This window comes from Lissotriton vulgaris, chromosome 8, assembly GCF_964263255.1.
Source record: "Lissotriton vulgaris chromosome 8, aLisVul1.2, whole genome shotgun sequence".
NCBI lineage: Eukaryota > Metazoa > Chordata > Amphibia > Caudata > Salamandridae > Lissotriton > Lissotriton vulgaris.
Window position 1 is genome coordinate 1,417,741,512 of NC_141696.1, and position 16,077 is coordinate 1,417,757,588.

The 16,077-nt window shown below is 44.7% G+C and overlaps 1 protein-coding gene across 1 annotated transcript in view; it reads left to right on the forward strand.

Annotated features, from left to right (window-relative positions):
* The window catches only part of BACE2 (beta-secretase 2), a 340,766-nt gene that overhangs the window by 231,808 nt on the left and 92,881 nt on the right, over window positions 1-16,077 (forward strand). The window contains exons 5-6 of the mRNA XM_086935433.1: window positions 1,727-1,861; window positions 6,877-6,978. Of these exons, the coding sequence (XP_086791559.1) occupies window positions 1,727-1,861; window positions 6,877-6,978 (237 nt within the window). The remainder of the gene's footprint in view (window positions 1-1,726; window positions 1,862-6,876; window positions 6,979-16,077) is intronic.

The window sequence follows — 16,077 nt, forward strand, 5'->3', positions numbered from 1 at the left end:
CCCCTATCAGAACACTCAGAACCTAAATCCAGCCCACCCCTGACTCCCCAATAAATCAGTGTGTGTGCCAAAGTGACAGACAGTACTGCTGCCAGTGTACTGGTCCCACGCTTAACCACAAGCAACGCGCACGGCGCACGCACACTCACTGTTGTGTTGTCCAGTGTGAATTAAGAACTTAAGTGTGTGTATTTTGTAACCACCAACCAAGAAGAAAGGCTGCGGCCGCCATGATGATCACAAGCGTGCGCACGCGCATCACCAATAATGTATTGCATTCTCTCTTGGTTGGGTCACGGCTCCGTAGGCAGCTAATTAAGAAGAGAAGAGTCAAGTGTGGGTGTTTTAGTCATGATCTTACACACAGCCATCCGGAACAGTACCAGTCTTAACCGTTCGCTCCTCCTGTGACCTGTATGATGATTGACACAAAGTACACAGCGGTAAATAACATTTTAAGAAACATCAATGACATGACGCATGGGCGAGATGCGTAGACCCGGCCCTGACAATTAAGTGCCGGTGCTAAGCACCGGAAAGCACCGGCACAAATTAAGCACTGTCCGTAGCTGCAGAAACAGGAGATAATCGCATATTGTTCATTTGCCCTTTCAGCGAGTATGACCTTGACATCCAGACAGAAAGACTCCTTTGCAAAAAGCTGCTGCCCACGTGATGTGATAAGCCCATTTGTTTCTCACCTCTTGGCTGCAGCATCAGATATGCCGGAAACCCCCCTCTCATTTACACCCCCTGCCAGACTAATGTCCCTTACCCTCCTCACACATCTCCCTCAACAAGAAGCCTTTGCAGATTTCCTTCATCAATGATGGCTCAATGGAATCCTGCTGCAGTGCCAGAAGGAGGCATAACATCCCGCTCACTTCAGCATCCCTCTCTTTAACCGCAGTAAGATGTTCAACAGGAAAACGCTGGAGCTGAAACTGTTGGTGAAGGGAACATCACCCATCTGACAGCCTCTGAAGGTCCTGTCCTAGATGGAAAGTTGCTTCTAAGGAAGGTTTTCCTGCTTAGAAATGCACAAGAGATGCAAACCAGGATGTTTGCTCCATGATGTCCTTGTGAAAGGGGAGGTCGGACCATCTGATTCAACTTCAAAGAAAACAAAACCTGCATCTGTGTTGCAGGTGAAGCTATTTTCATCACGGAAGTCTGTTCTGGGCCCATAAATGGTTTGACAACTTTTCGGATAACTATACACGGATTTTATTCTGTATCGACAGAGGCATTGATCCTCAGATGGACATTAGTTTGCCGTAGAGAGGGGTGAGATGTCCGGATGTCCAAACTGTCAGCTACTCAATGAGGACCAGTTAATTGGTAGCCCACTCACAAGTTACAAATAAGGTGTTTCTATGTGTGCCTCCATTAAGTATAAAACTAAAAAAAGCACATGTGGGGATGCATGCATGCATGCACAAATATACTTAATCACGCAACAACTATTTTTGCCAGTGCTTTTCTGCTTTGCCAAAAAGTTACTACTTTTTTTTGGTGAAGCAAAACATCGTCAAATAGGAGTAGCAACACTGAATGGTTAGGTAATGTCATTAAACGACAACACCTATGGCGTTGCCAAAGCTCGTTTCCAATAATTGCTTACACCCTGCCCTAGATGTACTGGCACATTGGTTTTGTGAACTGTGGATGATTTGGTCTGTAATTTGTTCTTACAACTGTGCTTTCTGGTGATCTGGTCAATTAGGTACTGGGTGGAATCGAACCAAGCCTGTACAGCGGGGACGTCTGGTATACACCGGTGACCGAAGAGTGGTATTACCAAGTTGAAGTCCTCAAACTGGAAGTGGGAGGAATCAACCTGAATATGGACTGCATAGAGGTAGCTAAAGTTGTTTTCTAAGCCTTTTGTTTGTTGGTTATTTTCCAACCTAGCATGTCGTTACATTATTCATTTAGGATAACCTTCTTTTTTTAATGCTTTTGAATAAATGTTTATTTGCACACTCTGTGCACAAATGTTATCAAGAACATTCTCTGTAAAAATGTGCAAGTCTGTAGAATTTCCAACAACCTTCCGGTTCACTGCAGTGCGACTGGTTTCTCTCAGGTGCCTCTCCTGAAGAGCCAAAGTAGAAACAGTGGTTTCTTCGTCTGATTGGCTTTTACACTTTAGGAGTATTTTTAACCCAACTTGCGACCAAGGAACTACCCGACCATACGATGGTATCTAGCGGGAAGGCTCCGGGACCTCATGGGGGCCCCTGTAGATGTTTTCAAATCTAATTTCCCATTGTGGACCCCTATAGTAACTCAAGGGATAATCCCACGTACCTGGCCAGAGAGTATAATTTTGCCCATCTTTTGAAAGGGAAATAGAAGGCAAACTAATTGCTATCTGCCAATAATCCTGCTTGATTTGCCTGCCATATTGATGTACATGATCAATTTAGACAGATTAGAGGTATGGGCATAGGAACATCGTATACTAGCCACTACACACTATGGCTTTAGAAGGGACATCAGCACTACAGAACTGTGCATTAACCTTCATCTTTTGAGTAGTAAATACCCTGAGGTTAAGCCGGGCTATTTCCACTTATGCTTTGCTGATCTGAGTAGGTCCTTTGATTTAGTAAACCATGGAATGTTATGGAAGACACAGGAGCAAGGCGCCCCAGTTGATATAATTTTACAACTATCCCAGATATGTACATAGCTTACAACAGGAATAAGATAGGATATGGGGAGGAGAATGTACCTCTAGCTTCAAGGTTCTTGCACCCCTTTTATTTTCACTGTACATTAATGAGGTGGACAAGGCATTACAACAATTAGAAGTATATGTTACTAGGGTGCGTTTACGTTCGGCACCTGTGCTTCTGTATGTCGACAATGCGGTGCTGATCTCCAGAACTGCAAACGGCCTGCAGCTCCTGATGGGTTTCGCGGCATAAATGGAGCAAAAAGATCTGAAGCTAAATCTGTCCCAAACTTTTACCATGGTGAATGGAAGGGGAACCCTTGAAAGAGAACGTATTTTGTGAAGTGCTATAGATTGGTTTAAGGACAGACCTTTTCTTATTTTGGTATATTCTTCACACATTCAGGTACATGGAACCCTCACGTTAGAAATGCAAAAATGGAAATAGCCAGGACTATTGAGGCCCTGTTCAGATTTTCTAGCGAAATAGGCAACAAGCCAATCCGAGAATTGTCCTAACTATATAGGAGCCAATGCATACCCTCTGCTATATATAGGGCAGCTGTGTGGCGTATGATCAAGAACCTACCCTTACAATCAGAGGAAAACCAGTTTTTATGTAGGGTCTTGGCAGTACCGTGCTCTTTCACCTTTTATTACCCACTGTGAGTTGGTCATGCCGTACATCGAAGAATTGATTGATCTGAACTCTATTATCTGCTGGCACAATATTTTGGAGAAAGACCGGTTAAAATGTTTCAAAAGAAGTATTTCTGACTGTCTAAATCGCGAATATTATTACAAAATCCCATGGCTAGCATACATAAATAGGTTATTAATTGAATCACTTAAGGGTACATCAGTAAGAAATCCATCTAGTATTTTGCAATTTACTAAGAAGGAAATAAAAGCCATGTTTAATAACTATAGAAGAGGTGCAAGAGAGAAAGTTATAAACCCTACGTAGTTAGCTACTTGTTATGTATGAGCAATCTGGGATTACCCCTATATCTAACCACAGTAAGTAATATCCAGTAGAGATTTTCTCTCGCACGAATGCGATTGGGCATTTTGCACCAGTTAGTAGCATGCACCAAGAAAGATGCATGAACAAAAAAATGCACTTGTGATGGCCAGGCCTCACAATCTCCTGTCCATCTTATGTTATTTTGTGGGCTATATAAAGATGTTAGGAAAAATCTGTTACCCCGCCTTTTCTTACCCCAGAATTTTTTTTTTTTTTATCAAGATTCATTTCCGTTTTTATGTAATCTGGAGAATGTATTAATTTGTCACATCGTTTCTACCTATATTGAGCGTGTAACAGCAAGAAGGAAAATTTTAACAGGTCTAGGTGAGAAGATATGAAATTAAGTCTTATGACTCTGTTTTGGTCAGGCCAATTGTACATTCTTTAGCACATATTTTACAAAGTATGTATTAGTTATTGGAGAATTATCAATTGCTTTAGCTGGTTTAAGGAATCAAATTATGCAATTTTTTGACTTCAAGTGATGTGACCCAGAGCATATTTTTCTTTGATAGGATGTTGTATATATTGTATATACTGTCTTATATGCTTAGTTAAATAGTACTGTATCCTATTTATAATGATTTTATGATAACTTTTATTTTATATAAAAACAATTTCTTTAATGTCTTTTAGGGATCATTTGATATTTGAATAAATATCTATTGAATTAAATGGCCATGTTGTCCTCTGAAAACCTGAGCACAGGCATTCTAAAGCATTGGAATGGGATTGGGGTACAATAAATACCAGTGATTGCATATATTGTAATCAATTCCGTGCAGGGCTTTTGTGTTGGTGATGCTCACGCCAGTTGACCTCTAGCAGACAACTAAAGAATTACTCTCAAAACAGTGGTAGTTTTTTTTTATTAATTACATTGTTGCAAAAGATTGCCATTGTCCCTTTAAAAACATCACTGGATTTCGTCATGAAATGGAACAGCTCATGATTTTCATACCATTTTTACTTTTGTGAGTTACAGCTTAAAGAATGTGGTTATTATTAGCACAGGTTTAACTAAATATTTGCATATGCGATTTTTATATTTTAATAGAAATAATGGCAGCTAATACATTTACTAAGAATTGTTCATTGGCATGTGCGTGCCCAACCCATGCTGTACAGAGGCTACTTTTAGGAGACCTAGAGGACAATTAGGCTTCTTTCCTAGTTTGATCCTTATTTTCTCAACTGAATAAGATCAAATGCTGGTCTTGGTAGACAGATATGATCACAGCCTGCATTGGACTGGACTGAGAAAAGCCAACTCACCTAATATTTTCACCAAATAGTCACTAGAGAAGGACTTTGAGTCTCCATTACTCTGAATGGCCACGTTTGCGACGTTTGAGTTACGCAGTGCCCTTCGTTCACTGAACTTGTTAACTTTTCAAAGTTTCTCAAAACTGCAGTAGAGCAAACTGTGGTTTAAGCAAAACTTATTAAAGACATCGAAGGTCGGCCGGTTTGGCCTGTATCAAGAGTTTGTATGAAACCAATCCGCTCAAAAGTATTTCAGATTTGTTGGTCTCAGGTTGTTTACAGTAGTTTGTAGTAGTAGCAGTAGTTGTAGATGGTGGAGATTCTCCTTGAGGGCCATAAAGGGTGTCTGGGGCATGCCAACCTTTGAGCCCCATGATCATAGTGTTGCAATTGTCAAATTTGCAGTGCAATTAAAAAGAAAAATGTATCCGTAGCCCACTCACCCAATTGAGTATACGTAATGTGAAATTGGGTTACGATTGCTTTTGAACAAACTATGGCAAAGCTAATAGGTCTCGTAATTGCTACGCATCGCACAACTATTTGGATTTTGCAATGCTTTTTGCATGTGATGCACATCAGCAAAAACAAACAAAAAAAACTAATACAAATAGACGGTCCAGCACAATGACGCATGCATTCCAGTGTTATCAACCATGTTTGCATTATGATGCTATGGAAGCCATTTTTACTTTTTCACCAAGCCAAAGAATGATGACATATATACACTCGTCACTCTGCATGCGCACATAAGTATCATGATGTTGTGGCAGGCTTAAAAAAAAAATATATATTTTTTCAATTCACTGGTCAAAATTGACGGACACATGTCTTGGAACAGTACACACAAAAAAAACTACATGTTTTAGTGCGAAGGAATGGCCCAATAGCAGATTACACCTGCCGAACACTCAAAAGACAAGTGTGGGGCGGGGGAATGGGGTAGCGATGGAGCGGTGGGGAGCAACGAGAGTGGGAGGAGCAAATTTCCTCCGATGGTGGGGCTGAAGTGACTTGAGGGGGAGTGGAAATCAGAGCTGCGCTAGGGAAACCGAGGTGGAGCTGAAGGGCAGGTGAGTAAGAGAGTGCAGGAGCAGGGATGTGAGGAGGGAAAGTGCATAATGGTGTAGAGCAAAAACCTGCACTGCCATGGAGAATATAAAGGCCAAGAACAAAGTCATTCTCTGAATGTATGCAGTGGAAGAGTAAAAGTTATCCAATGAGAAGGATGGTTCAGGAAGGTATGCTCCAGATTAGAGACCAACATAAGTGAGGGGAAAGTCAACAAATTATAAGCAAAAATAAGGGTGGCAAGAAAAGCAAGTGGTGAAAATCAAGCAGGGTGACCCGAAGTTCAGTGTAAGTTTTGACTGTACACAATAGAAACTCTCTGTAGGCATGACCGAACAATAGATTTAGAAGTAGGCTTCCAGCAATAAAACAATAAATAAAAAAATGTAATTTTATCTCCCAACTCTAAAAATGTTTGAACGGCAGTAAGAATACAAAGCAGGTAAGGGTGATAAACCCCTAAAAAGCAAAAGGGTACAGCTAGCTATTTAGCATAAATTCTTAAAAAGTATGAAGTAGAGTAGAAGCGGGTTGCTGAAGGGAAGGGAAGTGTTGGGATAGAGTTACTGAGTGTGTGTTTATTATTGTATTGCAATTGCATTTAAATAGTGCTTACTACCCCAGACGAGGCATTGATTCGCTTTTTCGGCAAATAGCACAAAAATAAACGGCCCCAAAAAAAGAAAATTGGAACTAATTCAGTCATAAACAAATGTTTTCTGCTTTTTTTATTTTATTTTTAAATGAATCCTGTAGATCCCTTGCCCAGCTTTTTCTTCTAAAGGCGACCGTCTTGAAATGTATGCTCTTCGTTTGTTTCTTTCAGTACAATGCGGATAAAGCCATAGTGGACAGCGGCACCACCCTCATGCGCCTTCCTCAGAAGGTGTTTAACAGTGTTGTAGACGCAATCACACAAACCTCTTTGGTAAGTGTCCTTTATGAAGTACAACTTTGGACCTGTCCGTCTGCTCAGAGACTCAATAACCCAGGGTTCGTATTTCTTCAACAATGTTTACGGGTGTTAAATAAAGTTCTCAGTCCAAGCACTTTAGAATCACTGGAAGAGAAGAAGAAATGGAGGAACTCAACTTGCCTTAACCTCCTCTCAGGATTGTGATGTTAGTTTCAATCAATAACATGTTTTTACTTCTGTTAGTCCTTAGCTCAGTGTGTTTGGTCGCTCCATAAGAGGATAAATGTGTTGGAGAGAATGGGCGGAGTAAGGCAATACAAGGGAGGGTGAGTAGAATGAGGAGAACGTGTTATTTATTCAGCGCTTCACACCATGCTTCTGTTGTTTTTAGGAGCTGTAAATAACAGGTGTTGCTATTTCTGAATGTAGGAGAAGGGGAAGTGGCAATAACTGTCAAAGTAAAGCATTGTCGTACCACCCATGGCATTGAAGGGGACTTTTTTAGGCAGATGTGCACATGTGACTAGTCGGAATGCTGCCCCTCACCAAGCACGAGAGTCCGTGGCCAAAGTGGGCTGACAAATTGCCTCATGTTGTATGATTTAGTGGGAGGAAGCAAAATGTGAGTGACAGTGGAACTGACCAGCGGCGGAAACAGCAATAACTAGAGCATTATAATGATGTAAAGAGAAAAAGGACAGGTAAACTATTAGATATGGAATGTACCTTAACACCCATAACCACATTAAACATCCAAAACAGAATTAAATACAATGTAGGTTAGATATATATTTGAAAAAGCAAAAAGGTGTAATTAGAACATTAACACTATCCTACTTGTGCAAAAGAATGCGCTTCAGACGGATTGCAGTGCAACGAGAGAAGTAGGGAGACGACAACCAGAAGGAATAAAAGTGCAATATAAGAACAGGAAGGCAGGAAAGTTGTTTAAACAAGTTTTTTTTTTTGGCGCACACTCTCTTTATCAGTTTTTCTTTTACTGATTAACTTAGCTGTGTTTGGAAAGCTCTTGGCACACACAATAAGATGACGCACTAAAATATTCTTGTTAAAGATATAATATGCAGACAGTAGACAGGGTGTGCTTACACCTAAATGTGTCCGCCGCAATGCTAATGAACATATCCGTTTTTTTCCGGAGAATGCAGACGTCCAGCATCCTGTAAGTTCTTGCCCAATTCTTACTTCCAGGGTCGGGTTGGTAAGGCGGGCACTTGGGCAATTAGCCGATATCTGAGTTTCAGATGTGGCTGCTTTTTTTCCCAACGTGGTGGCCGATTTGGGCTGTCTGTGCTGTTCACGTGCCGCCACCGGTCCACTGGGGGCCTGTGCGGCCTTTCTGGGGGCAGAGGGGCCTCTATTACCTCAATTTTACCAATGTGCACAGGTGGGAGGTGTCACTCCCAACCTTTCGCTGTACCAGCCCATTAATGTACGCAGACGGAATCGGGGCCTGCCTCGAAGTTGCCTCACTTATATTCAGGGGTGGTTCACCAGTGTGAACTAATCCGTGCATAAAGACTATTGGCAACAGATGCATTTAAAAAAAAAATCTCAGTGAAGTTAAGAAACCAGATAAATCCTCAGACACGTGGTATTTAGTATAGGATTATGGCGCCTCTTGGTAGAATCACACAATTGTATAGAGTTTGAAACCAGTATAGAGACGGTGCTGTAGGGTGTGGAGAACCACTAAACTCCACAAAATAAAGCCTACGCCGTATACACAATCTACTTCACTTCAAGCAACTTCCTCAAGGCTATATCCTTCAAAACGTCGAAATTTTGGTTTCTCCGTGTGTATTCTATCTGGACATCACGCCGCTCCTCTCTAATAAGGAGTATGATATCAAGCTTGACACCATACTCTGTATTAGACCGGAGCGGCGTGATGTCCAGATAGAATACACATGGACAAACCAGAATTTGAATAGATAAGAAGACTTTTATAATTGGATGATAACTGTGGACACGCCGCATAGATCGGAACCCCAATGTGGGTTGGAAGTATCACCACATTTCAACTTTCTACATTTTGAAGGATATAGCCTTGAGGAGGTTGCGGGATCACGCCCCGTTAGCAATGAAACACGTGTTGGATGTGGCTGTTGAAACTGAGATACTGGACAACGAAAACAAAAACCTGAAAATAAGACCCAAACGGAATTGTTCATATTTATGTTGTATGATAAAATACTAATGTGTTCTCAATCACAATAGGGAAATCTGTTTTAATACTTGAGGTGTGCTGGGGAGTGAAGTAGAAGTTAAGAAACCATGCCTCTTTTAGAAAACATACTCCTTCTTTTCATTAAACTTAAAACATTGAATCCGTGTTTGTGAAAAGACGCAATTTGCAAATGTGGGACCCTTTTTTGGGGGGGGGGAAGGGGTGGGGGAGCCGGAGCTATCTTTGATCCCAGTCCAACCCTGCTTACTTCTTTATCATTAACTCAGTATTATGTCCTTAATTTCGCTAAGGCCCCAACATGTCACAACATGCATAGAGATTGCACTGAAGAAATGGGAGCTATACACTTTTTGCTCCTATGGTGTTGATCGTGCAAACCAATGTCCTGATTGCTCACAGGACTCTTTTAATTCATGTTCAGTTTGGGATTGTGATGGATAGTAAATACTGTACAGTTTACTTGCCTTGGAATGCTTCCTTTACGTTGAGACGGGACATGGGAGCATTCAGGAGGACCCGAACATTAAAACGGACTATAGGTGGGGTTGGCATTGGTTTGGCACCAGTTTAGGAACCCTGCTGGTTGTACTGATCGACATACAGGTCTGTGCTCCTCTCCTATCGAACACACGGTTAATACACTCATACAATACTTGATGTATGTACTAACTACCATGAGGTCATTTCTGCTAGTGTGGGCGGCTTGGGTGAGGTGACCACAGGTGGAGCTGTAGGGACATTGTGGGCACAGTCACAGTATCGCAACAACATTACCAAAGCAAACCTCGCCTTCGGAGCCACCGAACCCGCCCAAGACCCACAGGTGTCCCTCCGTCCAAGCAGGTCACTCACTGAAGAATGCACTCTACGTTTATTGAGTTTGAGGCCTGCTAGTGAGTGTGAGAAGTTGGCCTGGCATATGCTGTCCACTATTCTAGTGGGCACCTTGCACCAGTCCAAATGACCCTTGTTGATGGCAGGTTAAAGACAACCTTTATAGAAAGCTATCCTAGTTGTAGCTGTGGAGAGCAGCCTTCAGGCTAAGTCTTGTAGAAATGTAAAACTGCTTGTTTTACCCGTCTATAATTTTGTTCTTGACCAAATGAAAGGGGAACCACACCAGGTATATATATAAAATATATGTATTTATTCTAAACACATCCCTCTAGTCTCTTTATGAGGCTAGAGGCAAAAGTACATTCAGTAAACTTAATAACACTCAGTAAATTAGCACAATCTACGTTGAGCCCTAGGGGCGTACCAAACCATATATTAAGAAAGTGGTATAAGAACCATGACTTGCATAGATGCAAGGCCTAGAGCCTGTAGAACCGCTGGGGCCACCAGGAACCACCCAAGGTAGTGACACAGGGAACCCATGGGGGACGCGTGCAGTGTCTAAACACAGCCTCAAATCACCATTAACTTCTATGGGGAAAGTCGCAGTTGGAATTTTAAAGATAAAGGACACTTAGGAGAGGACTTTGAGCAAACTCCTTTAGACTTAAGGGGTTCTAGAGCCAACCTCCATGGGAGCACCAGAGTACTTGATTTCCTCACCAGGGAAGCCGGGTGCATAGGTGTCTTTTGGTGTCAGGTTTTGTTGTTGTTTTCAATGGCGATCTGCTGCAAAGTACTCCTGCCGAAGGTGTGGAAAGTGTCAGATGTGATCCAAGCCTGGATCGAAGATCAGAAGAACCTGAAAGCAGAGGGGACAGAGTCTGGGTCACTTGCCGTCGAATGACCACTGATGTCTGGTGATTTCAGGTGAAGGTAAAGCTTGACTCTTCAGCCTCGAGGACCAGGAGGCGTCGACAATGACCACGATCTGGAATCGAGCTGTCCCACGAAGGATGCTGTGGTGTTAGTGCCCGGATTGGACCCAACAAGCCTTGGCAACAGCAACCCACGCAGGAATCAAAGAAATGCTTCGGCGTGGACTAGCAAGTTCCGAGGGACTCACCACTTGGTAGGGAGTCAGGGCACATCTGGAGCAACCAGGGAAGCCCAAAGGAAATCAGAGTTGCCGTCGTGGGGACCCACCAGTCGTCAGACCAGGGATCGCAATGAAGCCTCGAGCGTAAATGCAAGAAGCGGGCTCACAGAACACTCGTGGAGTGTAGACCCACAATCTTAGGTGCAGATGGTGCTCGGGGCTTGGGCTACAATTAACCCAAAGCACAACTTCAGGAGATGTCGAAGTCAATGCACTAGCAAATCTGCACGGTGTCCAGGATTTCCGGTTCCACATCACTCACGAGGACTGCAGGTCTCCGCTTTGCTGTGGACTTGGGTTGACCTCTGAGAAGTCTGGTAATCCTCTTCCTGTGTCGCCAATACTTCGGAGTCCGGCAAGAGCTTAGGAAGTGCAGACCGGCAAGATGCTTCTTTGGTGCCTGCTTGAGCAGCGGAGTCACTCCTTGACCCCAAGGAAGATTCTCCTGTCCTCTAGTCTGTAGTAGAGTGTCGAAGTTCCAGGATTCAGTTTGAGTTTCGTCCAGTTGTAATCTAAAGTCCTGTTGCCAGAGCTCCTTACTTATACCTAGAAAAGGGGTTGGACATACTCTGGGAACCCACCTATGGGAGGGTCTGGAAAGAGGGGTGGCTACACACATTTCCTTTGTAAAGTTTCGCGTCAGAGCAGGGGCTGGTAACCCCTGCATCGGTTTGAACTGGACTATGCACAGAGACACCAAATGTGCCCCCAGTGCTGTTTTCAAAGCACGCACAGAATAAACCCACCCAGCCCCAATACACTAAAGCCTGTCTGGAAGGTGGTTGAATTTGAATTTGAATTAAAAATATTTGTATAGCGCAGCATTCACCATACGGTTTCTTGGCGCTGTTGGAGGCAAAATTAGTAGCAGAACAAAAAACTGATGGAGAAAAGAAAAAGGGTCATATCCCATTAAGAAAAAGCCTGGGTAAAAAGAAAGGTCTTAAGATCTTTACGAAAAAGGGAGTAGTGTTTAGCCAGACGCAAGTGGTCGGGGAGGGAGTTCCAAAAGGATGGAGCTAGGACTGAGAAGTTGACTCCGCCCCATTTCTTGCGTCTGTACCGGGGGACCTGAAGGAGAGATTGTGAGGATGAGCGAAGCTCACGGGCAGGAATGTACTCTTTTAGCAAAGAAGAGATAAAAGCAGGGGCAGTCCCCTGGCGCGCCTGAAAAACCATGCAACCGGTTTTGAACAGGGATCGCTCCCTGACAGGTAGCCAGTGCAGTTCCTTTAGTAAAGGAGTAGAATGATGGGAACGGGGGAGGCCATACACCAATCTGGCCGCCTGGTTTTGAACCAGCTGGAGCTTACGCAGGCTATACGCTGGGATGCCGTTGTAAAGGGCATTGGCGTAGTCCAGCCGGGAGACAACCAGTGCGGACATGATTAACTTAAGTGCAAGGGGAGAAAAGAAACGAGAAACAGAGCGGATAGTTCGAAGAACAAGAAAACAGGAAGAAACGACAGAACTAATTTGTGAGTGAAGGTTGAGATGATTATTAAGTTTAATGCCCAAAGTCTTAACTGAGGAAGAAGGTGTGGGGGGGGATCCTAAAGAAGAAGGCCAGAAGGAAGAGTTCCAGGGACTGGAGGAACCACCCGTAAGGACCAATTCTGTTTTGTCAGGGTTCAACTTCAGATGGTTGTGGTTCATCCAGTCCCTGATGAAAATCATAGTAGACTGAAAATTAGAAATAGAGTGAGGGGAAGAAGACAGATTAAAGATAAGCTGGAGGTCATCTGCATAGTTGAAAACAGTGACCTCCAGTTGCTGAAGTGCAAAGATCAAAGGATAGATATAGAGATTAAACAAAAGAGGGGAAAGAGAAGAACCCTGAGGAACACCACAAGTGACTTTGAGTTGGGTGGCCGAAAAGTCTCCCAGCCGGACCGCCTGGGTGCGGTCCCTCAGGAAGGACGAAAGCCAGACCAGGGCTGAACCCTCGATCCCAGCCGCTCTGACACGGGAAAGTAAGATGGAATGATCCACCGTGTCGAAGGCGGCAGAGAGATCGAGGAGCACCAGAGCCTGGTGGTTGTTTTGGTCCATGCCCTCCCTGAGATTATTCAGGACCGACACCACGACCGACTCAGTGGAGTGCCTGGGCCGGAAGCCTGCTGGCGGGACGCTAGGCCCCCGTTGGCTTCTACATGGGCACTGAGGACCGATGTGACATGTCTCTCCAGTACCTTGCCCAAGTAGGGCAGGAGCGAGATGGGACGATAATTGGCTGGAGCAGAGGGGTCCGCGCCAGGCTTCTTAAGGATGGGGACTATGGTGGCAGATTTAAGAGCTGGAATTACCACCCCCTGAGCCAGCGAGTTGTTAAGAAGGGAAATTGGGGGTTTGGGACAAACAGAGTAAATCTGTTGCAAAATATGGGCTGGACAGATGTCCGCCGGAGAACCAGAATTAACTTTGGGGAGTATTGTACAATTGTATTGTGACAGGAAACCTATTGTCCACGCCTCCCCTGCTGGAGTTTCGGTCAGCAGCAGGAGGCCAGACTCGTGTATGTGGCTGCAGCGTCCATTTTGTGATGCCAGGCCTCTTTTAAACTATTACCGGTTAGACCAGTGTGTACATGTCGCTCCCTATAGAAGGGTTGAATTCTACCCCTGCCACCAGGACTGGCCGGGGGTAGAATTCCAAAGTGGTTGACAACAAACACGACATGTTTCCATGCAGCCATTCCAAAGTTAGCATTTACCGCAAGTTTATAATGCACAAGAGTATATGGTCTGGCTGCATCACAGAACAGCCTCAGAGAATAGGCTCCGAATGCTGCAGAGGGGCTCAGCTCATCCATGGGCACCCTCTCACACAAAACCAAGCACTCTGCCTTCAGGATTGATAGGCCTGCCATAGGAGTGCCTGATAGATCTATATGTGTCAGTGATTAAAAGTAGATATAGGTAACCTATATCTAAGTAGGAGGCGCATGCACCACCTTACTCCACTCTGCAGTAGCAGTCCTGTGGTGCCCTTTTGGAAGGCTTCCCAGGAGTGGCATAATACATGCTTCAGCCCCTGGTAGGCCTCCAGGGTACCTATGCCTTTAGTACCTAGTGTACCATATACTAGTGACTCACAATGATACCTCTGTAACCAAACTGGAGTGTACCTAAAGTACATGCAATAAAGCAGGTAGGCTGGGGTCCTGAATAGCATGATCCCAGCCAAACGAAGTCAAAAACCATCTAAACACCAGAAATAAAGTGGGGGCAACCATGTAGTCAGATTCCACCTTCCTACATAACACCTCTTCCCCTCCCTCCCCCAAACAAAAGGAGATGAGTCTAACCTTGTCCAGGTGAGCCTTTATTGACTTAGTGGCCATTTAAGGAAGTACCTGCACTAGCATGGTCCACTAAGCAATCCCACATCCTAAGGGTATGAGAGGGTCTCCACCGTGGGTAATTACTACCTGTGATGTGTTTTGGTAAAGTACCAGGCTGGTGAGGTGTCTGAGTAGGTAAGTGAGGCCCTAATAAAGTTCGTCTTAGCTTCCTCAGATCACTGGTCACCATGGAGGCCTTACTTTCCATGACTGAGTTGCATCTTGCTCTAAGGGTCAATGTTTGGCTGCCTACAGCTTGGGGTTGGGTCCCTCTGGTTGCAACACTGGAGGGGCATGGTAGGTTTGGAACCACTGGGTCCCAGGTTTGCCTTTGCCCAACAGAGTCCGTCTGGGGGTAGTCCCTATTGAGTGTCAAAAGGGATCCCTCAGGGGGTTGAGGAATTTTCACCTGGCTAGGGCTACTAGACTGGGTGGCCCTAATCTGCTGATGGGGGAGGGGAGAGGGGGGATGCTCAGGACATGGAACCATGTGGGATCCACTGACCTCCCTAACCTCTCCAGTCCTGGGCTGACTGGGGCAGGGCAGAGCAGGCAGGTTACCTGCTCCAGACAGGGTACCACCTTGGAAGGGTCCCCTGTCATCAGAGGCGTTGCCAGGACAGGCCTGACTACCTCTGGGGCAGTTCCTTCACTAGGGGTAGGATCAGTTCCCCGAGGAGTATGACCCTTACCTATAGTCTGGGGGAAGGAAGACTGTTCTTCATCCCTTGTGCTCTCTTTTGGAGGAGAGTGGGCCATTCTTTCAGGTTCCATCACTCCAAAAGTTCCCTGGGGTTGGGCTGTGGCCCTCACAGCCCCACTAACACTCTCAGGGATGCCCAGCATTCTTAGATTGGCTTGGTGTTAAACTTCAGCCCAGGCTGAAATCTCCAGATCATTGCCCAGTAGGCAATCTACAGGCAAGTTTGGGGACACTGCCACTCTTTTTGGGCCTGTGACCCCTCCCCAGCTGAGATGGACTATGGTCATAAGGTGATCTGTTCTGACACCAACAATGTTGGTCACCTGGTATTTAAACTCCGGTAATAGCTATTGAGGGGGGACTAATTTCCCTGTCACCATATTGTCACTAGCCCTGTGTCCCTGAATGCCACAGCCTTCTGGCCATTGATTATGGGCTCCTGTCTGTACCTGCCCAAAGTATTGGGACTCGTGGCAAATCCCATGCCACCATCACAGACTAAGGAGGCTTGTGAGGGGTACCTGTGTAAACTAGGGCCCGCCTCTGTTCCCTATGAGAATGCCCCTAACTGTTTGGCTGCAACACTACCGCCTTGGGGATTAATACTAGTTGTACCAGGAGGAGTGGTAGTGTTAGGTGGAGGAATATTTTCTTTATTGCCAATACTGGGGCAACTGGGATCAGTTTTCCAGTGTCAAGGCTGTTTACAAACATGGCAATATGGTTTCTTTCCAGGAGAGGAAGGAGTTTGGGACCCACCCCCAGAAGTGGATTTTTGGGGCCCTGTAGGGGACTCGTCTTTTGATTTATCCCCACCTTTCTCTTGGGACTTGTTAGAATCTTTCTTCTGGTCACCA